The sequence below is a fragment of the Schistocerca nitens genome, chromosome 6 (assembly GCF_023898315.1).
Source record: "Schistocerca nitens isolate TAMUIC-IGC-003100 chromosome 6, iqSchNite1.1, whole genome shotgun sequence".
Taxonomy (NCBI): domain Eukaryota; kingdom Metazoa; phylum Arthropoda; class Insecta; order Orthoptera; family Acrididae; genus Schistocerca; species Schistocerca nitens.
Window position 1 is genome coordinate 409,233,050 of NC_064619.1, and position 24,332 is coordinate 409,257,381.

At 44.2% G+C, this 24,332-nt stretch overlaps 1 protein-coding gene across 1 annotated transcript in view; it reads right to left on the reverse strand.

The window, feature by feature from the left end:
• The window catches only part of LOC126263379 (uncharacterized), a 90,521-nt gene extending 81,719 nt beyond the window's left edge, over nucleotides 1–8,802 (reverse strand). The window contains exon 1 of the mRNA XM_049960471.1: nucleotides 8,673–8,802. Coding sequence (XP_049816428.1) covers nucleotides 8,673–8,802 — 130 coding nt within the window. The remainder of the gene's footprint in view (nucleotides 1–8,672) is intronic.
• Nucleotides 8,803–24,332: the final 15,530 nt, after the last annotated feature.

The following is a 24,332-nucleotide window of genomic DNA, read 5'->3' on the forward strand; positions in this document are numbered from 1 at the left end:
ATGAGGATTAGGAAGATTAGGGTTTAAAGTTCCGAAGATGACCAGATCATTCCAGACTGAGCATTTTCTCGGACCTGGGGAAGGAAATCGAACGTGACTGCGTTACTTCGATAAGTAAATGCCGTCGGGGACATCCATGTATCAGTTCCAAGAATACTGTTAGAGTGCCGAAGCTCTGCCTTCAATGTAGTCACTTGCAACATCTCATGCTTCTTCATGTTAAAACCCTCGCCTCTTATGCTTTTATTGTCAACAGTAAATTGAATCGCATATGACACACACACACACACACACACACACACACACACACAAACACACACACACACAGAGAGAGAGAGAGAGAGAGAGAGAGAGAGAGAGAGAGAGAGAGAGGAACAGTTCAATCTGTAACTTGCTTGATAGGATCGGCTATACTATAACACTGTTGGTCGATGACGTAGTTGTGTACAGCAAAATAGCATCGTGGGACGATTGTAAGCAATTGAAGAAAAACTGAACATCACCATTTGGTGTAATGAGCGGCAGCTGTTCTTAAATAAGCCGGCCATTGTGACCGAGCGGTTCTGGCGCTCAGTCCGGAACCGCGCTGCTGCTACGGTCGCAGGTTCGAATCCTGCCTCGGGCATGGATGTGTGTGATGTCCTTAGGTTAGTTAGGTTTAAGTAGTTCTAAGTCTAGGGGACTGAAGACCTCAGATGTTAAGTCCCATAGTGCTCAGAGACATTTCTGCCATTTCTTAAATGAAGATGAGTGGAAGATAATTCATTTAACAAAGAAAATAATGGTACAGCATCTGATTACAAGATTAGTGGTGAACACCTTGAGTACGTCAGATCGTGTGTTTCGAGGTGCAGGGACGACCCAGAATTAAACACGCGGGCGGCTCTGGCTCGCGTGCTACCGCTCTCTCGCCTGACTGAACACACATATCCCCTTCACCAAGCCACGCCACGCCATCTGAGTTACAGATGGAGAAGAAAGGAAACCGAATGTACGACTTTTAAATGTCAATGCAGTCGCACTGCATACGATTTGGTTTCATATTTCTCAACAACACAGATCGCAAACAAAATTATACAATTAGTTTTGGTTTGCCTAAGATATAATTTTAATCTGGTACAAACTGTTGGCATACGGACAGACATGACAATTTCACAGATTTTTGCGTTCAGGTTCCCAAATAATCATGCCTCATTTAGCTTCGTAATCGAAAAAAGCCTTTATACAGATATTATTTTTCTAAATATTTTATCACGTATGCAATCCCATGATGAAGATGTGGAAATTCTTCTTGAGGAAAACAACGTAGAAACTCTTGGACAGTTTTAACGCGGAAAAGTTATCTTCTAAACAGGAATTACAATGCAGATTAGTCAGTTTCATCCGCACATGCACAGGTGCCCTTTCAACTGAAACGGCAAATGCTCTCGAAGACATTTCCAAAACGGGTGGAAGAATGGCAGTGTCAAAACGTTGTAATTCTTTCGAGGCAATAATTAATTGTTCAAACCTCACATATTAACGTCAGTAAACTCAGGAAAATTGATGTTTTTATCAGGATTTGTTCCTCACAAGAACGTACGCTCTCCTTTTAGAACGCATCCCTGTGAAGTCGAGAATAAGTTGTTTCTCACTTTGCAATGTCTTACTGTGGACAGTGTGCAGTCAAGTCCACTTAAAGTGTGAGGTCTGCAATCCATTCCGGATGTTCTGATTTTCGTTCTTCTCCTGTTTCCTTCATAAATTCAACAACAGCTGATTTTAAATCGAAAAATCGTTCAAGGCGGCTTAATCAACGTAATTTGCAGTAATATATGAAGCCTCCATACTCAAAACTGGCCGGCCGCGGTAGCCGAGCGGTTTTAGGCGCTTCAGTCCGGAACTGCGCTGCTGCTACGGTTGCAGGTTCGAATCCTGCCTCGGGCATGGGTGTGTGTGATGTCCTTAGGTTAGTTAGGTTTAAGTAGTTCTAAGTCTAGGGGACTGATGATCTCAGATGTTAAATCCCATAGTTCTTAGAGCCATTTGAACCATTTGAACTCACAACTGACAGTGGAATAGAGTGTACCGGCCGGAGTGGCCGAGCGGTTCTAGGCGCTCCAGTCTGGGACCGCGCGACCGCTACGTTCGCAGGTTCGAATCCTGCCTCGGGCATGGATGTGTGTGATGTCCTTAGGTCAGTTAGGTTTAAGTAGTTGTAAGTTCTAGGGGACTGGTGACCTCAGCTCTTAAGTCCCATAGTGCTCAGTGCCTTTTTTGAATAGAGTGTGGGACTCCTGAAAATTTAATGACGTGCCCTATGCCTGTAAATGTAGCATAGAATGCAATCTGAACAATGGCTCCCATTTGTTGATCGTTGTAATTTTTTGCTCTTGCATTATCAGCTAATCGTTATATTCATTCTGCGTGGTTTTGTTACGTCATTCCATAACAAATTTGTGGTACCTGTCGATTACGCAACCGTGCATCACGTAACATATATTGAGAATTTTTATTCTTCTCGTATGTCATTTCTATTCATTTTTAAAGGCCTGTGGCCCTAGATCGCTAGACTGTCTATTTGTGCAAACATCCACTGGACCTATGAACTTTCTTATATCATTAACTCCTGACGAACGATAAACAGCACTGACACGACGAACTGAAGGAAGTCATGCCGACCGAAAAATGCCGCACGGCAATGCTAAATGAAATGGGACGCTAGAGCCTCTGCAAACATGCGGTCTACACGCCGCACCCGCGCACCAAGTGGGCGACCCTGGTATAAATATTTCAACGTAATACTAAGAAGCGATATGAAATAGGAAAATGTAAAATCAGTAATAGTGACGGCGAACGGAAGATTCAGACTTCTTGGTAGCGTTAAAGGAAGGTGTGTTGCGTCTGTAAAGGAGACTGCATGCAAGAGTATAGTGCGACGAAGTCTTGAATATTGTTCCAGTGTTTCGGTCCTAATCAAGTGTGCATGACAACAGAAATCGAACTAATTCTCAAAGACTAGCTACTAGGATCGTGACAGGACGGTATAACTTCACTGAAACTGTATTCCAGGGTATCTGTGCGACCATTATGCCGCCAATAATGTATACGAGGTCTGTTCAAAAAATTCCGGAACATTCGTAGTTTCGCGTCAATGGTGAGTTGGAGAGAAATGCTGTTGGCATAACTGCACACGACTGTGTTGAATGTGTAATTGCCGGAAGATTCATTGTTGTGTATGTTAGAACGATATGTCGCACTTTGCGAATTTCGAGATGGCAGAGTTAGAGGAGCAATGCGTTTGCGTATTATTTTGCATGAAACTAAAAAAAAAAAAACTTTACAGAGGCAAACCAAATGATGCGGAAAGCCTACGGTGCTGAGTGCTTCAGCCGTACTCGGTGTTATGAATGGCTCACACGGTTTAAAAATGGCCAGACGGAAGTTACAGATGGCCCTCGATCGGGACGCCCTTTGACGGCTATCGACGACGCTCATATCAGGAACGTCAACAAAATTGTGCGTGCCAATCGAAAACTGACTGCCCGAGAGATTGCAGAAGACTGTAACATTTCAGTAGGATCATGTCATGAGATCCTGACACAGCATCTTGGAATGCACCACGTTGCCGCCAAGATCTTCTCATGGCTCATGAGTCAAGACCAGAAAGACCTTCGTCTTGCAATCTGTGAAGAGCTTTTGCATCGCGCAAATGAGAACGAAATGTTCCTTAAGAGAATCATAACTGGTGATGAGTCATGGGTCTACGGTTATGATGTTGAGACAAAGATTCAATCTTCATAATGGGTAGGAAAATGTTCTCCAAGACCAAAATAAGCTCGTCAGGTCAGGTCAAATGTCAAAGCCGTGTGATAGCTTTCTTTGACTATGAAGGATTTGATCATCGTGAATTCGTCCCACACGGACAAACTCTTAATCTATGGTACTATCGGGACGTGCTGCGACGCCTGCGAGAAAATGTGAGAAGGAAACGGCCTGAAATGTGGCGAGACAATTCATGACTATTGCGTCACGATAACGCACCCGCACATTCATCCTTATTGTTGAGTGACTATAGCACAAGAAACGAAATCACTGAGCTGCCTCATCCTCCGTACTCTCCAGACCTGGCCCCTGCGTACTTTCTTTTATCTCCAAAGTTGAAAACCCCGTTGAAAGGACGCAAACGGCGCTTCGTACGATCCAGCAATAGGCATACCAAGAGTGCTTCCGGAAGTGGAAACGGCTTTTGGAGCGGTTTATCAGCTGTGCGAGGAGAGTATTTCGAAGGAGACTATGCACGATAAGCAAAAGGTAAGTGAAGAAAAATGTTGTGGATAAAGTTTCAAAATTTTTCGAACAGACCTTGTATCTCGCGTATGGATCATGATAGAAAGATGAGAGATTAGGGCGCGTAGGAGTTTAGAGTGTTGTTTTTCCCTCGTTCAGTTCGCGAATCGATTACAAAAGCAAGTTGCTAACATTGTTACGATATGCTTTCCGTCATGCTCTATGTAGTGGCTTTTGGAGAATATATGAAGATGTAAATGTCGTTAGGTGCTGCAATGTGTGTCAGTGTGGCAGTCAAGGGCGAGACGCGCGATATGAGTACATCTGGTCGCGGGAACTTTGCACCTCCTACCTCTGAGTTCGCTCAGGTACTGGACTTTTCTCGAACCAATGTGTCGACGGTGCAGCGTTCAGAGAAAACCGCCGCCTTTTGAGTCAGTTACCGTGTGCGTCAACACGCTGGTGACGATTGCCATCGTTTATCCAGGATTGCAACTGCGGATACACTGGTCACAGTACAGCAAACCACTCGCTGATTCATTGTTGTATAACAGCGACTAGTGAGCAGTTATACGCCATTCAGAGCTACCAACTCGCTGTGAGTACGAAAGCTAATGCCCCCACACATAAATGTGTTGAGCGCACGTCAATAAGTACTGACCACTGTGAATATGGTAGGCACAGGAAAAACACCGCCAATGGACGCCCAAAACGAGGGGAAAAGTCGTCTGGACATGAATCGAGGCACATATTGATATAAGCTGATGACAGAATCCGAGTCCACCAGAAACCTGTTAGACGGTGTATGCCGCTTGCAAACAAAGGGAATCCATGCAGGAGAAAGAAGATATTCGACGTTAAGTGTTTACCAGGTTTTACATTGGGTCCGTTGATTAGACTGCCATCGTTCCTCACGGACAAAAAGACCGGAACGTACAGCATTTGTTCGTTCGCCTACAGGACCCCGCAGTAAAATTGAAGCTTCAATTAAGGCAATGCAACACCTCATCTCACCCGTATTGCTTTACTTTCGTTAAAAGAACACTTTACATGAGTGTACAGCCAACTCACACGTCCTCTCCCTCATACTGGGAATAGTCTATCAAGTTAACACACTAACAATAGGAGTCTGCGACTAGACCGCAGGCTATCGAACAAAATGAAAGGGCACATGAACGTAGCTTGTCTGTGAAACTGTAGGCGTTTCCCGCCGGCTGTTCGTTTACACACGCGTTTTATTGTTTGAATTTAAATGTTTTTTTTAGGGATGCGTAGATCACATCGAGGAACAAACATAGTGTTACAATATTTCAATCTAGATTTTATTTAATAAATTAAATTGTATGTGCTACCTCACTGACAACACCATATCATCACGATATGGTCATATTATTTTTACATTAAACAGCTTCTTGCTGTACGCACATTCTTCGTATGAATAAAATATTTTCCTTATTTTCTAATGAGCTACCTCAAATGGTAAATCCTATCAGCTTGTCCTACGTTTTACGTTACATTGTGCTTTACAATCCATGTCACTCGATGTATCTCTCTACGTTAATGTCAGTGACACAGTTCAGTGACGAAACCAACTTAATTTATTAGATACACTGTAAATTGTAGAGTAAAAAGTTTTCACACCAACGCGCGACGCAATGTTCTCCTTTAAATACAAACAATTAAACCCATTTCGTAAGCAAACCGCTGGCAATTTACGCCATCAATTTTGCAAATACGCCTTCACAGTCACCTTCTTTTCCACTTCCAAAGTAGATGTCACAATCGGAAACACCCCTTGTTAGCACTTTCCATGTCGTAGAAACTTAGGATGACGCACTCATATCACAGTAAATCGAACTCAGACGACAAAATTTCGGATGCTGTTCTGGAATATTTCTTCAGTATTTTGGTGTAAGGGACGTATGTATGGTCTTCGTTGGCTCGTTACAGAATAACTACATTCCGCTCGATTTATTATCCCCCTTTACGTTTGCACCTGTGCTCCACTTAAAATATATGCTCAAAAGTGTAAATAGCAATGGGACGCGCTGTGTATCTTGTTTGGAAATAAACTATTCACTAATGGCACTAGGAACTGGCGGTTGACAGTAATGCGCTCTCAATATCGCTTTCTGAGCTGCTCCATTGTCTTGATAATGTTTTTGGCAGTGTTAGCTGTTTGTTAACAATGACTCACAACAGTATACGAACAGATCGATAGAGTTGGCCGATATTACACCTCGTGTATGGGGTCACCGAGTGCAACTGAACACCAGTACAACAACACTATTCTCGTAGCGACGGCAACCACACCACACTACTTTTGCATTTGCCTCAAGAGTTGTTGCATTATCCCGTGTTTCGTGCTTTTAAGTTTTGGTATTGGCTTATTACAGGCTTTTTCGATGTTTGGAAAGTATTTTCATACTTTCACAGAAACAAAGGTATATCTTCAATTCGTAATTAAGTGCCTGGCAGAGGGCTCATCGAACCACCTCCACGCTACCTCTCTAACGTTCCACCCTCGAATAGCGTACGAAAAACCGAACACTTAACTCTTTCTGCGCGAGTTCCGATTTCTCTTATTCTACTATGTTGATCATTCATCCATATGTAGGTGGGCCGCCAACAAATTTTTTCACACTCTGGGGAGAAAATTGGTAATTGGAATTTCATGACAAGGCCCTGCCGCAGCGAAAAACTCTCTCTGCTTTGATGAATGCCACCGCAATGCGTGTGTCATATATGTGGCACTCTCCTATTTCGCGATAATACAAAACGAGCTGCATGTGTTTGAACTTCTTCAGTGTCCTCCGTCAATCCCATCTGATGCGGATCCCACATCACGCAGCAGTGCTCCAGAAGAGGGCGGACGAGCGTAGTGTAAGCCGTCTCTTTAGTAGACCTGTTACATTTTCTAAGTGTTCTGCCAATAAATCGTGGTCTTTGGTTTGTTTTCCCATAAACACTATCTATGTGATCGTTCCAATTTAAGTTATTCGTAAATGTGATCCCTGGTAGTTAATTGAGTTACAGCCTTCCGATTTCTGTGATTTAGCGTGTAACCGAAACTTAGCGGATTCCTTTCAGTACTCATGTGATCCCTAGTATTTAGTTGAGTTTACAGCCTTCCGATTTCTGTGATTTAGCGTGTAACCGAAACTTAGCGGATTCCTTTCAGTACTCATGTGGATGACTTCACATATTTCACTATTTAGAGTCAAATGACACTTTTTGCACCATACAGATATATTATCTAAATCATTCTGCAATTCGTTTCGATCATATAATGACTTTACCAGACGGTATATGATAACATCATCCGAAAACAGTCTTAAGTTCCTCTCCCTGGCTGCAGGATGCTGTTGTCCACAGTGGCACTGGGATTGTCCATAGTGCTTCATGTTGCGGCGATTGCATGGAGGGCCTATAACACTTCCTTGGCGAAAGCAAGATATTACTTCTGTTCTGCTAGAATACTTTCCGTCACTTACTGTGATCTTTCTGACAGAAAATTACGAATCCAGTCTCACAACTGAGACCACATTCTATGGCCACGCAATTTGATTAGAGTTCGCTTGTGAGGAACGGTGGTGTCAAAAGCCCTGTGAAGAAAAAAAAAAAAAAAAACCGATAGCACTCATTACTTCGTGGGAATAAAGGGCTAGTTGCTTTTCACAACAACGATATTTTCTGAATAGGTGTTGCCGGTTTGTCAATAAATCGCTGTTCTTCGAGGTAATTCATAATGTTCGAGCACAGTATATGGTTCAAATGGCTCTGAGCACTATGGGACTTAACATCTGAGGTCATCAGTCCCCTAGACCTTAGAACTACTTAAACCTAACTAACCTAAGGACACCACACATATCCGTGCCCGAGGCAGGATTTGAACCTGCGACCGTAGCGGTCGCACGGTTCCAGACTGAAGCGCCTAGAACCGCTCGGCCACAAAGGCCGGCACGCAGTGTATGTTCCACACTAGTAATGTAAATCGACGTTAGCAATACGGGTCTGTAATTCATCAGATTACTCCAACGTCCATTCATGGGTATTGGTGTGGTATTTGGGGAACAAACCGAATAAATTTGATTATTAATCTATGACGAGGCACTGGAGGCCGCAGATCCCTTATAGCAAAATACTCTGAAAATGTCCTTCAACAACATTCGAAATTTGTCGGTGGAGATTACGGGCTCGAGAGAGAGAGAGAGAGAGAGAGAGAGAGAGAGAGAGAGAGAGAGAGAGAGATTCATTCATAACATCACAGGCTTCTGTTCCTCCACGGCTTGATGTCCTACGCGACATCCACGACCTAAAGCGCGGAGGCACACACGACGTGGGACTAGGCGTGCTGAGCTTCTTGTTCCACTGCACGGATCTCCGTTGAGCAGCAGCGTTACCTTTCGGCGGCGCCGGCGGAGGCCTGGTCTCGATCAACATGGCGAGGCTGGGCGAACGATGCTGTCGGTACGCACTGGCCACTCGCACTGAACGGACGCTCTCGACTCCACAAATAACGCGCCGTCGCATCCTGCTGCGTTATCGCGGCGCTTCCGGGCCCCGCCGCGGCCGCAGACGCAGCCGGCGCGATAGCCAATCGGCGCTGGCGCCAAGGAGAGTCCGGTTCGCGGAATGCCGCCAACACGATACTGCGCGCGGCCGTTAATGCGGTCTGCACCGGCCGATATCATTTAAATACTCGCCGGAAACTGCAAACCTCTTTGCGCCGCTCCGCTTCTGACTGCAAAAATAATTACTGTCGGCTGTCCCGCGGAATGGTTGGCTTGTGTGCGCGACAGCCAATAAATCCACACGATAAGGAGCACGCTCAATGGGCAAAATTTTGTCACCTGCACGACCTAGATAGCAACCGTGATTAAATGAATGGATTAGGTTTTGCATGTAGGGGGCATTGGGGTCCAACCGCTCCTGCCACGTCGACAATAACAAAATTAGAATTATATTAATATCTTCAGTATCTTCAGCTGCCGACGGGCGTTGATATATATCAACGGGGACAGGTTAAAATGTGTGCCCCGACAGCAACTCGAACCCGGGATCTTCTGCTTATATGGCAGACGCTCAATCCATCTGAACCACCAAGGGCACAGAGGATAGTGCAACTGCAGGGACTATCTCGCGCACGCCTCCCGCGAGACCCACATTCTCGCCTTGTATGTCCACACACTACATTCGTAGTGTCCCACCCCAACACACTCATTACTCGTGGAAGACATTCTTATGAAGTCCCCTAAGAGTTCGGGGAATATGTGTACATCTGCACAGAACAAGAAGGTCATGGCCGGTCTTGCCAGAACTATATACTTATATGTATGTGGTGTCTGTTCTTTCGGACATGTCTTCCACGAGTAATGTTTTGGGGTGGGACACTACGAATGTAGTGTGTGGACATTAAAGGTGAGAATGGGGGTCTCGCGGGAGGCGTGCGCGAGACAGTCCCCGCAGTCGCGCTATCCTCTGTGCCCTCGGTGGCTCAGATGGACAGAGCGTCTGTCATGTAAGCAGGAGATCCCGGGTTCGAGTCCCGGTCGGGGCACACATTTCCCCCTGTTCCCGTTGATATATATCAACGCCCGTCGGCAGCTGAAGATATTAATGTAATTGCAATGTCGTTCTAGACAGCTACAGGTCATCAATGGTGTCAGCACCATATCCATATAACGACAATAACAGGTCGACGTTAGACTTTCCTTGCTGATCCCAGAAAATCGTAGAGGATTTTGTCTACAGGGTGTTCCAGGAGGAGTGGGCAATATTTAGGGATGTTACAGGAACGTTCATTCGAAGCCAAGATGCCCAGTAAACATGAGCTGTAATCTGCATACCTTAACAGCAATGACCACTTTATCCTCAATACTGTGAAGTAAATCGCTTCTGGTGCAAGCTCTTTGCTTTCCCTGATTTGGGAGGAGATAGTATGAACAAAAAACAAAAAAATAGTAGAGTAAATGTGGTCTCTAAAACGCATACTTTAAGAGCTGCGAGCACTTGTTCAATAGAAGAGATATATATCGAGTTGTTTACAGCTACTGCCGTCTCTCGCTTCTAAACCACCATACTTTACGGTCTTCCCAATCCCTCTCTTGTAGATTCCTGATGTCCGTAGTTACCTTGATACCTATCACTTGTCGTCTAGACGGTTCACCTCGTTTTATTTTTCCCTCTGGCATCTATCTTCATAAATATTTTGGCCATCTGTTATCATCCATTAGTTCCGAATGGCCATACTGTTGTAATGTCTTCGTCTTAACAGCTTCTGTTATGTTCCGCTCCATTTCTATTAGTAAGAATGTTCCAGCCAGTTAAAACGAATTGATTGCTCTCAAACCTGTCTTATGCCAAACATAACTTAATTATAGATGTTAAGAACAATCACCTTGGAAGATATTGAGAACAGTCACCTTGGAATAAAGGATAAGTGAATTGCAGTTATTGATAAGTAGATGGGAATAATGTAAAAGTTATTGATGGGAAAAATGTAAAATCTTCGAGGGCATGCTGACAAATAATGTCTCCGATTTTTTAAGTGAAACCTCTTGACCCTTTAAAATAAAATAAACGTTGATAACATCCTATATATTTATTCTTTGTATCTCAATGTAGCCACCCTGGCGACGAACACATTTCTCCTAATTAGACATCAGTTTTTTGCTACCATCATCGTAGAATGTTTGTTGACAGAGACACAACCCCACCTTTGCTTCCGCAGCTTCATCACTATCAAACTGAAGTCCTCGAAGATGTTCTTTCAAGTTTTAGAAACAGATCAAAATCGGATGGGGCCAAGTCGGGACTATATATACAGGATGATCGATGACAGTGAACCCAAAGCATCGGACTGTTGCAGATGTCGCAGCGCGTGGTATAGCACTGTGTGAATGAACTCTTCGAATTCGAAACTCAATTACAGCACACTGTTTCTCACGCGTCGACATAGGATTTGTTAGACATCGCCATATTACACGCTAAGTCCGGAGTCCTTTAGCAGCAGAGGTCTGCAAATAAGTAAACATCAACAATAAGCATGTAGAATGAAATAATGTTTGTTTTATTTTTAAAAAAAGGTTTACGAGTTTTCACATACAAATTCAGAGGTATTACTTTTCCGTACACTCTCGCAGCTTTCCAGCAGCTCCTAATTATTCCAAATCAGGGTGCCCTCGCTTTAGCCAAACGGTCCACTTCCATGCAATAAAAGCACCCCGGAACATCACCTTGTAGTACACTTTATACATAGCTCTATCGGGGCGTTGTATAAAGGCTTACAATAAATGTGACACCACTGGCGATGCGTATTCAGGCGAAAACTCCATTAGACTAAATAGTTTAATACATTTGCGCTACCATGCGGTTCACAGCTGATGTTACGTTGCAACAGTGATGGAGAAAAATTTTCGTTTGCAGTGGACAAAGGTCTGTTTCGTGTTACGCCACAACAAATGCAGTTCTCTCTGGAGACTTCGTAAAGGAATCGAGATGAGACGGTGCAGTCAACCGACAGTAATTTCTGTCTATTAGGAAAGTGATTTTTACTCACAATTCGGGACACATGCCATCTGCCCCAGTTCATCTTATTCGTCTTTCGAAGACAATTCTGACGTTTCACACTGGCTCTCTTGGTAATTAGACTAAAATTTGGTGGTATCTTTGAACCAGTGTATAATGAGAGAGGTGAACGGGATGGTGTTTGTAACATAAGTTAAGCAGTTGACTCAGCAGAGATCAGCATCTGGTCGACTATAAAGTAAAACTTCTGTTTCATTGGATTGGGGGATTCTTCCATGATCCTGTGTTTCCCCCACGCCAAAGCACTGTGGTCTCAGCTAGCTGATAAGCTGTAGAGTTTATTTATGGACCCAGCCAGTCTTCTGCGGGGTATCGGAAAACGATTCCGTAACGTCACAGTTCCCCCGTCACATCGTCACATTGTAACTTATCAGCGAATCGGATTTCCCTCCACAGCTACACAGGGAAGTATCTTCTGCCACAGCATTCATGTGACAAGGGGCATTTTTATCGGCATGACGACAGCAAGGATGTGGCGCTGGTGGCGTTTTTAGCATCTGCCGAGGATGTGGCGTTGGTGACGTTTTTAGCATCTGCGGAAAAACGTAGCTGCTAATGCTCTGATAATGGGCTGCAGCATCCGATAATTCGCAAGTTAATAGGAATCAGCTTAAGTGTAACTGAAAGCACGGTATAAAAAGCATTTTATTTATAATCATTCTACACGCGATTCTCGAGCCATTTGCGTACATCGATTGGTGTGCTCCAGAAGATACTCCAGTGCACGGTGCTGAAACGCCTCTATCGAATGTGCCTTAGTGTTTATACACGTTAACCATCGTATGCCTTCTGTATCTCTAATTTCACAGCTGATCTTCCAAGTATGAGGCCGTGAGACCAATGTTATCGATACGCCGGCTCGATTTCCCTGTGGATATTGCTAGCGGTCGTTACGTGTACGCCGAGTTGGCGAAGATTCGCCATTAGATGTACGTTGTTCCATGGAGATACAAAGCAACAGTGAAAAAATGTCATATTTGTACTATGTTCTTGGAACTGGCTCGCATCAATGATTGAAACGTCGAAGTGATATGGTACAACTGATTAAATTTCTGCAGCCGTAATTGGAAAAGTACGAGCAGTTCACAACATTTTGGTATATTAATAATATAAAGGTGCGTGCTGTAGGAGCAGACAACGTGGTGTATAGCAATGCAATGCGAGTTGCCACGAATTTTGTCTAGTCTTAGATCTAAGTATCCCACTATGAAAAAATTTAAGGAATGGCTTTTCATTAGATGTTTACTAGTAGTTAGTGTTCTGATCAGGTTTTTTTTTTTACCTTTGCAGCCTACTTGGTTTCGAAAACACGTTATTCGGTTCCAGATGCCAACAAAAAGCTCCTCAAAATAATAAAAAAAAATGTGACATGTACTGACACTTACATGTGTAGAACATTCAACAGCTGTTACAGTACAATCCATTCACAGAAACAGGCTGTCCCAGTAAAGGAAACAAGCCCCCCTGATTCGGCTGTTGGCATGTGTTTTTATTTTTGAAATATTTCATCAACAGTCAATATTTCTGACTTCTGTGTCTACTATAGTGAAACGCAAAAGATAATGTTCAAGTTGCACTTAAAATAAAATATTTATTACATTATCCGAGGATAATGTTCAAGTTGCACTGAAAATAAAACATTTTTACAGTATACGAGGACTTTATTATATATTTTCTCTAGGTCGCCTATCGACAGCAACCCCCCCCCCCCTACAACCGTAAACAAATAACCACACTCAAACGCTGAGAAAAAAGCAAATGTATATACTATAGCGACTGCCTTTAGGAGGCTTAGAATAATGCAGCCCTTTTTAATAAAAACCGTTTCTGTTAAATTTCTCCTGAACTGTTTTAACGAACGTGTTTCGTTTTGCATCTCGCTGAACTACTTTATCAGTACAACAAACAATCCATCTGCAAAGTAGGGTGTAACATTCGCTAAAGCGTTGTTCTGCTCTCATTTATTCGTCATAATTTTGGCAATTTGGTAATATCAATTTCAGAAATTAGTTCGAAATTTCCCTGGTGTAATTTCACACTACCGTCTTTCACAAATACCAACAGGAAAAAAATCATGAACTTCTTCAACTTCAAATCTTTAGTCGGCCGTTCCACAAAAAATGTCTTAAGTACATTCGTTTATGATTCTGTCGTTAACACTGATCAATTACTATAAAAGTATTTTGCCTCTAACCTGCAGACACTACGACGATTACTCAGGAGTAGAGGTTTATACCTGCCGTCCGAATATCCTACGTTTCTACAATGAAAGCGAACGTCAAAAAGAAGTTCATAATTATGACTCCCTAACATTAAATCATCTGTACTGGGTAGTACACTGTCGAAGTTACAAATCTGTCATAAAGCTGGTGACTTTTCAAGTCTAATGATCACATATTTTGATAAATATGAGTAGAAGACCGACGTGTATGTACCTCAGGCAAGACGCACGGGCGATGCAACAAGAAAAGGTGACAGTGGGCTTGCAGTACTCAATGGACTGTTGTTAGTCTGACTTCTCATAAAGAACAATGACGCCAGAAATACAAAAGCTTGTCGGAGAGGCATGCGCCTTGAGCTCAGTTTATGGCAACAGTGATCCCATGGTCCCCACTACGAACTTGAAAAACGTCGATGTGTAGTCAGGGTTACACAGGGGATCCCCGCGTATAATCTGTAACTATGAGGGATAAATATTAGAGGGCAAAGTCTAGCAATCACATTGGTGCTAAATAATACCCTACTGTCTGCAAGACACCGGACCGGATCTGGTAAGATGTCGGCTTAGCTCCAAGTGAAAGTACATCAAACTGTTTTGGACACCCTACTTAGAAGACGGATTAAGATCTTTAGTTCAAAATGACAACTGCAGATGACGTTCTCGAAGCTTGTGCTCCAGATAATTATGCTAAAAAAAAGTAATAAAATAGAGCGAAGATCCAAATTTTTTTAACGGCAAAATTAACAGAAAATACGGATGGTAAAAAAAGCTTTCAAAATTATGGAAGATATATGACAGGGAAAACAGTAGCAACTAGTTCATCTGAAAGAAGCATGCATAATTTACAAATAAACCACGGCAAAGAAAGTCCTACGAATTTCAGGTCGAACAGAATATCGGCGGTCAGTCATGTACTAAAAAAATGGCTCTGAGCACTATGGGACTTAAAAACTTCTGAGGTCATCAGTGCCCTAGAACTTAGAACTACTTAAACCTAACTAACCTAATAACATCACACACATCCATGCCCGAGGCAGGATTCGAACCTGCGACCGTAGCGATCGCGCGGTTCCAGACTGTAGCGCCTAGAACCGCTCGGCTACCCCTGCCGGCTCAATCATGTACAGGTCTGCTACCAATGCTAAAGACATGTTTAGACCACGACAAAAATCGTTAAATATTACACAGGATAGGCTGGGAAACTTAATACTTTTTCAGCTCATATTTCTGGAATATATAACGCGGAGCGAATAATCCTAAGTGTCTATGAAAGAACTCAGGTTCATAGTAAAGGGTAGAAAAACAAACACGGACTATAAGACCAACATATTTTATTTAATGCTTCACCCTAGGGTACAATGCACTAAGATTACGATATTTCTCGACCAGAAAGGAGCCGATCTCAAAGAATAATAACTGATTTAGAGTGGACTACACTTGTGTCAAACACAGCATCCCCTCCATACACATACAAGTGATATGTTGCAAACTATACGACACACGTGAACACATAAATTCCCAATTCCTAGATCTGAAAAAGCGTTTTACATTGTACAACATAGCGGATTAATAACGAGTAAAGTATCACACGCATTATCTCCTCTTATACGTGACTGGCCCTGAAAGACAGTTTTACTGACAAAATTAGACGAAATTAAAGTACCATCATGTTTACCCCAACGACGCTTAATAGAACGACTAACGCTCTCCAATATAGATAAAATAATAAGTGGACCTGTTAGTAGCACTCTTCTGCAACGGCCTTGCCGCAGTGGTAACACCGATTCCCGTCAGATTACCGAAGTTAGGCGCTGTCGGGCTGGGATAGCACTTGGATGGGTGACCATCCGGTCTGTCCAGCGCTGTCGGCAAACGAGGTGCACTCAGCCCTTGTAAGACAAACAGGTGCTACTTGAGTGAGAAGTAACGGCTCCGGTCAAGAAAACTGACAACGGCCAGGAGGGCGGTGTGCTGACCACATGCCCCTCCATATCCGCATCCTTTGATGTCTATGGGCTGAGGATGACACGGCGGCCGGGCCTTCATGACCTGTTCGGACGGAGATTAGTTTAGTTTCAGTAGCACTCTTTTACTGTCGGCGGACTACACTACACTGAGTGTGACGAAAGTCATTGGACAGCGATATGCACACAAACAGGTGGCGGTAGTAATGCGTACACCAAGTATAAAAGGGCAGTGGACTGGCGGTGCTGTCATTTGGATCAGGTGATTAACGTGAAAAGGTTTCCAATGTCAATTAACATACTGTGAAAGTGAAATGGTAGCTGGAGCGAGATGAATAAGACATTCCATTTCGGAAATTGTTAGGGAATTCAGTATTCCGAGATCAACAGTGTCAAGAGTGTGCCGAGAATACCACAGTCCAGGCATCACATCTCTTCATCGCGGCTATACGGTCGCAGGTTCGAATCCTGCCTCGGGCATGGATGTTTGTGATGTCCTTAGGTTAGTTAGGTTTAAGTAGTTCTAAGTGCTAGGGGACTTATGAGCACAGCAGTTGAGTCCCATAGTGCTCAGAGCCATTTGAACCATTTTTCTTCATCGCGGGCAACGCAGTGGCCGACGGCCTTCACTTAACGACCGCGAACAGCAGCGTTTGCATGAGTTGTTTGTGCTAACAGCCAAGCGACAATGCATGAAATAGCAGCAGAAATCAATGTGGGACGAGTGACGAACGTGTCCGACAGTGCGGCGGAATTAGGCGTTAATGGGTTATGGCAGCGGAAGACCGAAGCGAGTGCCTTTGTTAACAGCTCGACATCACCTGTAGCGCCTCTCCTTGGCTCGGGACCATCTCGTTGGATCCTAGACTTCTGCAAAATCGTGGCCTGATTCTGGTTTCAGTTGGTAAGAGATGATGGTGGGGTTCGATTGTAGCGCAGACTCCACGAAGGCATGGACCCAAGTTGTAAAATTTTGGACATTTGTGGTAAAGACTATGGGACCAGACTGCTGAGGTCATCGGTCCATAGGCTTATGCACTACTTAATCTAACTTAAACATACGCTAAGAACAACACACACGCCCATGCTGGAGGGAGGACTCGAACCTCCGACGGCGGGAGCCGCGCTGACCGTAACAAGATGCCCTAGACCGCACGCCTACCAAGCGCGGCGACCCAAGTTGTCAACAAGGCACTGTGCAAACTGGTGATGGCTCCCTGATAGTGTACGTTGTGTTTACATGGAATGGACAGGATCCTCTAGTCCTACTAAACTAATCACTGACTGGAAACGGGTATGTTAGGTTCCTTGGAGACTGCTTGCAGCCGTTCATGTACCCAAACAACGATGGAATTTTTACAAGTAACAATGCACCATGTCACCGGGCCACGATTATTCGCCATTGGTATGGAGAACATTCCGGACAATTCTAGCGTATGATTTGGCCGCCCAAATCGCGCGACATGAATCCCATCGAACATTTATGGGGCATAATCGAGAGGTCGGTTCGTGCACAAAATCCAGCATCGGCAACACTTTCGCAATTATGGACGGCTATAGAGGCAGCATAGCTCAATATTTCTACGGGGGACTTCCGTGTCACATCGAATTGGTGCATTACGCCGGGCAAAAGGAGGTCCGAACGATATTAGAAGATACTCCATGACTTTCGTGAGCTCACGATGTTAGAGAGGGATCCCACGGCTTTCGTCATCTCAGTGTATTAATATCGCAAAGGTTCGTCGCTAGATGAATGTAAGAAAACACTGAAGGAATTAAGATGGTATCTTCACTTGGTGTGACTGTCACCTCTCATAATGGAGACAAATGCAAGGTAATTCTGTTTCGGGGCTGGGCGACTTTGGACTGGACCTCGGCTGCTAGACAGAGTAGGACACCCGCCAGCTCTAGCTTCGCCTGCCGGTGCGCCACACACCATTCCACCGGCCAATTAGAGGGTACGGCGGCTGCCTAGAAGTTCCACCACCGTGTGACACAGGACTTGGTGGTGTATTCTTTTCACGGTCATCTCAATATCGCAAAGCACTATTGGTCACTTGTCTCCACTTCTGCCTACGTTTAAGGTTTTCTCTCTGGATTACTCGGTGGATTCGTCCCGACATTATGTCAAATCTCATCTCGTAGAACAGGGTGTACTGCCGATGGTCCGCATCCTTCCTACACGATTTTTCGTCATCACACCTCATGAGGACGCCGAGTCACGAGGTCGAAATATCGTGTTGGGAAGACGCGGACCGGCAGTACAACCGTTGAATCTCAGTCACGGCAATAAAGAACACGAAAAACATCAAATAATATCAGATTCTAACGTTAGTGGTAAATACCACTAGTTTACAAACCTAGGGATTACCACTACGAAGCGTTGTGCAACAGAACGAAAATGCAAAATCAGCATTAGAGAAGACGGATGGAAATTCGGAAATCCTGAGAGGATTGTGAGAAAGAAGGCTGATCTGGTAGGGGAACTGCAAGCAAGACTCTATCCCGGAAGTACATAATCCCGGAATACTATTGGAATCGTGGGCCCGCGGGCCTGGAGGAAGTTGTCAAAGGAATTCTGGAGCTAGTGCTGGCACTGCAACAGATCAGCATACCTCATACAGAAGTGCTACAAGAGGAAATCGTTGCTTGAATGGCTGTCTTGCGATAAGCTTAGAGAACTGGTTACAGAAGTGTAGTGTGCAACAATTCTTTCTTAACACCTTAATGAGACAGAAAAAGGACTTCTTAACCAGTTGTACAATGGATGGCGGTGCAGCTGGGGTTATGGACAATGAGACCTGGAAGGGAGAAGAAGAGGTAATCCTGAAGGTACCGAGCACTCAGTAATTGCTACCTTGAACAGCTGAAAACTGTCTTTCATAAAACGGTACAGCAACATCTGGAGCGCCTCGCGCCAGCAGCTGCGCATCTGTTCAGAGCGACGAGCGTGGAGTACTCAACCTGGCAAATGAGCGCCGACGGCAGGCAACATGTGCTAGGGCGCTACGTCATAGCCACGCGCACGCACCAAGGACGGCAACGCCTCCACGTGCTGGTGTGGCCGGGGTCACGGTTACTGACCACACAGCTCTGAACCAATCGCTACCGATTGCGCGATTAGACGTCAGCAGTTCTTCTTGTACTCTTATTCTGAATAACGGTAGCCTTTTATGCTACTGCTCTTTACTCCTCTGCAACATGTTTAGCAGCTGTGGTCTTAATGTACTCTTGTGTGCAGGCGCTCAATTCGGGGGCAATCGTTTCGACCCCGGGTAATGGAAGGAAACTTTCCATGTATTTCGCTAGCTAGGAGAGAGTAAGGCAGTACTAATAACATGAACTATTTGAGACGAATGACTGAAGAAAAGCAAATCTACGTTTATAGCATTCTAAATGTAGAGAAAGCATATGACACTGTTGAGTGGAAGTCACTGACTGACATACTGAGAGAAGCAGGGGTAAAATACATTGAACGGAAGGTTATTTATAACCTGCACGGGAAGCAGAGGCCGCGCGAGGTAGCCGCGCAGTCTTAGGCCCGTTGCACACTTAACGCGGATGGTCCGCGCTTCGCGTTCCGCGCGCGGTCGGTAGTCACGTATTCCAATGGGGCACCACACAGTTACGCGGACGGTCCACACGCGGCGGAGCCGTCCGCGCAGCCCTTGCGCGCCGCGGACCGTCCGCGTCAGTTGAATACACAGAAACAAGTTGGTGCGTGCGCAGTCCTGCGGATACCGCGCGCACAGTAGAAGCAGAGTACCTCATTTCAGCCGTAGCATTCGACTAGTGTGGTAAATACGGGTGTGATTAAGAAGTTTCCAGAATGTCTTGTGAAATCGATACAGACATGTTAATTGCCGAAGTTGAAGAAAGGCCTCACATATGGGATCCATCGCATGGGGACTACAAGAACCGTGAAATGCGATTGAAGGCGTGGCTAGACGTCTGTGCAAATATAATACTCTACTTTGAAGGTCTGAACGAGGCAGATCAGAAAAAGTGTGGTAAGTAGACGCATATTTTCCTTGCGTTTTTATTGTAGTTTCTCTGCCTCGTGATGGCTGGGTGTTGTGTGCTGTCCTTAGGTTAATTAGGTTTAAGTAGTTCTAAGTTCTAGGGGACTCATGACCATAGATGTTAAGTCCCATAGTGCTCAGAGCCATTTGAACCATTTTTCTATACAAAATACAATGATTTACAATTATAGACATTCACAAGTTCAGTTTATGCACAATACAAACATTGATTATGTAGAAAAACTGTACACAAGCGCAAATGTCTGTCATTGAGATAAGTGGCCTGTGTTCAGTGAATTTTTGATTCCTGCCAGGGCACAGCTCCTCTACCGACAAAATATTCCGCAAATTTATCTCGTACAGTATTACCCGATTTACTGACAGGTGTAGTTTCTGTCACATCTTCGAAGCCGGTAACATACAGGGTATCTTCAAAGTTGTATCCGTCTCTTACTCGAACAGAATTATGCAAAATGCAGCACGTTTTGACAATAGATACTGCTAGATCAAGATTGACATTCAGGGGCCGGTGAAAAACCCTCCATTTGTGGCTTAATATTCCGAAAGTACATTCAATAAACCTTCGGGCTCGGGTAAGTCGGTAATTGAAAATCTTCTTTTTGTGAGTAATGTTTTTTCGCGCATATGGCCTAACACATGTTGTGTTAATGTGAAGCCTTCGTCTGCCACAAGAACATTTGGCACTGGAGAGTCGTGTGTACCTGGCAGTGGCTTTGGTGGGGGTAACGCTAATTTTCCTTTTTCCATTTTCCTCCAAAAGACGCTGTTTTTAAAAATATTTGAATCACAGTTCCTTCCGTATCCTCCTACATCAATGAACGTGAAACAATAGTTAGTGTCACAGATGGCCATAAGAATAATGGAGAAATAATTCTTGTAATTGAAGAAAAGTGATCCACTTTTGATAGGTTTTACTAGACGAATATGTTTTTCATCCAGGGCTCCGATGCAATGAGGAAAATTAGCGACATTTTGGAAACCATGGCTAATTTCGTTGCATTTGTCTGTTGAGGGCTCAGGCATGCATTCTTCTCTTAACGTAGTCCAAATAGTGGCGCTCACCTGCCTTGTAATCTGTCGAATTGTTGATGCACCCATTAAATAAGAGTAATGCAGATCTGTAAATGTGTTTCCGCTTCCAAGATACCTGTAACGTGTAAAGCATATATTTGATACTTATGTACATTCACAGAGGAAAGTAGAATTAATTCTAGGTATTACGTCGGCTACGCTGACATAAAAGCTTAGATGTATTCCTTCTTAAAATAATATATGTACGCGTCCTCAGTAATAAAAGACTTGTCGACCTTGTTATTTCAGTTGACAAGGTCCAGACCAGATGGAAAACTGGACGGGATGCCTATTTTAAAAGCCTCACTAGAATAAAGCAAACGAGGTCCGGATCAGCACCAACTAAGAGACCAAAATACATCTACCATGAGCAGTTACACTTTCCTGACCGTCTCCGAGTTGCACCAACAGAGAGTAACTTTGACTCAGTTTCGGTCGTGCAAGATAATCTGTATAACAACAATGCACTCGCAGAAAACAGTCGAGACGAACCCTCTGAAGAACAAACCGATGATGTCCGACTGAATGTCAACACCGAAAAACAATCCTTCAAGAGGAAGAGGCCTATCAAGAACACAACATTTGAAGATAATTTACTTACATTATTAAAAGATGGTAAGGAAAAGGAGGAAGGCGACGACCGAGCATTCTTTGTTTCGCTGTTGCCCTCTGTGAAGACATTAAATGTTGATCAGAAGCTATATTTCGTACTCAGGTACTTCAACTGCTTATGTGGATTAAGCACACAAATCAGGCTAATTTAAATATACACCCCCCAGCTCCCATCAGCTCTTTCCACTATCCACCGACCTCTTTTACCTACGCCCCACCTTCAATATCCCAACAGCATCCTAACCAATCAATGCAGTACCGCGAGGATCCGTCCGTACAGACACGAGTTACGACTCCCCATCCCTCTCAGCCCAATCAAAGTCATCATCATCTTGGGAGATGTCATAAAAATTATTGGAATTCAGTAGTAATACAATACAAATGTAAAACTGTCTATTGCCAAACGAATGTAATACATAGCTGTAGCAAAGCTTTGAATGATTAAATATATTATTAAAGTAATCGTCATCCGTATACATATTCATATTCTTACCTTAAGGTTACTGCTACTCGTTGTGTCGGAGTAATAGGTATCCCTTCTGAGACTTTCAAGTGCCAGGTTGTCTTGTATTTTGCCGACAAGCTCGTCAAAGCAACGAATAGACATACGAAAAAATGTATTAAATTTGTCTTCGTCTTTGCGCAATTCGGAATACAATGTGACGAACGCTCCTTTCGCATATCTTTGTTCCACCATAGGCTGCACCCAAAACCGTCTCTCGCGCGTGGAATTTCTCTTTTTGTGTATCATATAGGCTGAAATGACTTTTACTTGCAGCGATCTCATCTCTATAGATCCGATCAAACAGAACGATGTGTTACACCACAGATGAGATCCAGCACAGTGCAGGGGAGACCGCGTTCACTCGGCTGCACAGAACCGCGCGCATCCGCCCGACTGTGTGAACCATGACGCGGGTCGCCACCCGCGCGCGGAACGCGAACCATCCGCGTAAGTGTGCAACGGGCCTCAGGCGTCTTGTCACGGTCCGCGTGGCTCCCCCCGTCGGAGGTTCGAGTCCTCCCTTGGGCATTAACATGTTTGTTGTCCTTGGCGTAAGTTAGTTTGAGTTCGATTAAGTAGTGCGTAAGATTAGGGACCGATGACCTCAGCAGTTTGGTCCCATAAGACCTTACCACAAATTTGCAAAGAAAGCAGACTGCAGTTATAAAAGACGAAGGACATGGACGGTAAGCAGAATTTGAGAAGGGAGTGAGGCAGAGTGTAGCATATGCCGGATGTTATGCCATCTGTACATTCAGTAAGCCATGAGAAAAATTACGGATAAATTTGCAAAGAGAGAAGAAATAAAGGCTTTTTTGTTAGCGTCGGAAACGGACTTGGAAGAGCAGCGGAACTGAATGGATAGTGTCTTGAATAGAGACTGCGAAGAACTGCAGGGTGTCATTACTTTGAACGATGGAAAAATAAAAGGGATGCGTTTCATTGCAATACGAAATTAATGCACTAAGTGACACTGTAGACAAATACAAAATTACTCTCATAAGCCAAAAGATAGAAACAGAAGGAAATGCACCGTTTCATCGTGCAATCGCTTGAAAGTTAGCTCATGAGAGAATAAGTATTTCAAGACAATAAATCGCTGCTGGTTGCTGTCTCCATCCGATTTACCCTCTATTTGCAACATTGATGCCGTCTGTCGAGATCGCGGCATCGAATCCCGGCAGAACCACGGAAATTTTCAAACCGACTTTAATCTAGCCTTCGGCTTTCAGCGATGTGAAGAGTCGCCACGAACGATATGAAGTTCGGATTCCACGATAAACTTTGGGCTCCTTTTCCCGATTGGATAACGGTTAGATTGGGGACACAAATGTTACAGAAGTGGCATGCAATTGAAGACTTGTACTCGGCCATTGGGTCAGACGCAGTTATTATCGTCATAGGTCTCATCAGTGGAGTACAACTAATTATCCATCTCATGAACCATTCAAAGTGATAGAATGAACTTCCCGGCACACACCGTAAACAGGCTAGCGGAGCAAAGGCCTGCATACTGCCACCTAGGCGATGTTTGCGCTTCGATACTCATACTCAGGCACAGCTGGTTCCGGCCAGTGCCAGGCTACTGCGAGACTATCTAGAAAGTGTCCAACACTCTTGATGGCTGAAGAAAAAAAGTCCGTAGACAACGAGGTCCTTACAGACGGAGCTCGGACTCGGTAGAGAGGGAGAAGGAAATCGGCCGAGCCCTTTCCAAGTAACCACCCCGGCATTTGCCTTAAGCAATTTGGGGAAATCAGGGAAAACTTAAATCTTAGTGGCTTCTAAACTGTCGTCCTCCAGAATGAGTGCCCAGTATGTTAACCACTACATCACGTCGCTCGGTTAGTTGGTTGGAGAAGCAACTTTTTTGTACCGATAGGTTCAGAAGAAGCAGCCATATTTTCTACAGTCTGTTGCACGTTTGTTAAGACCTCTTCCCCTGTTGCTTAGAATGGCCGTAAGTTTGGTGTACAACCAACAGAGCCAGTCAAATTCCTATTTTCGATTCAGGTGATATTTGGAACATCTACAGATCATAAAAAAATTAGCTACTC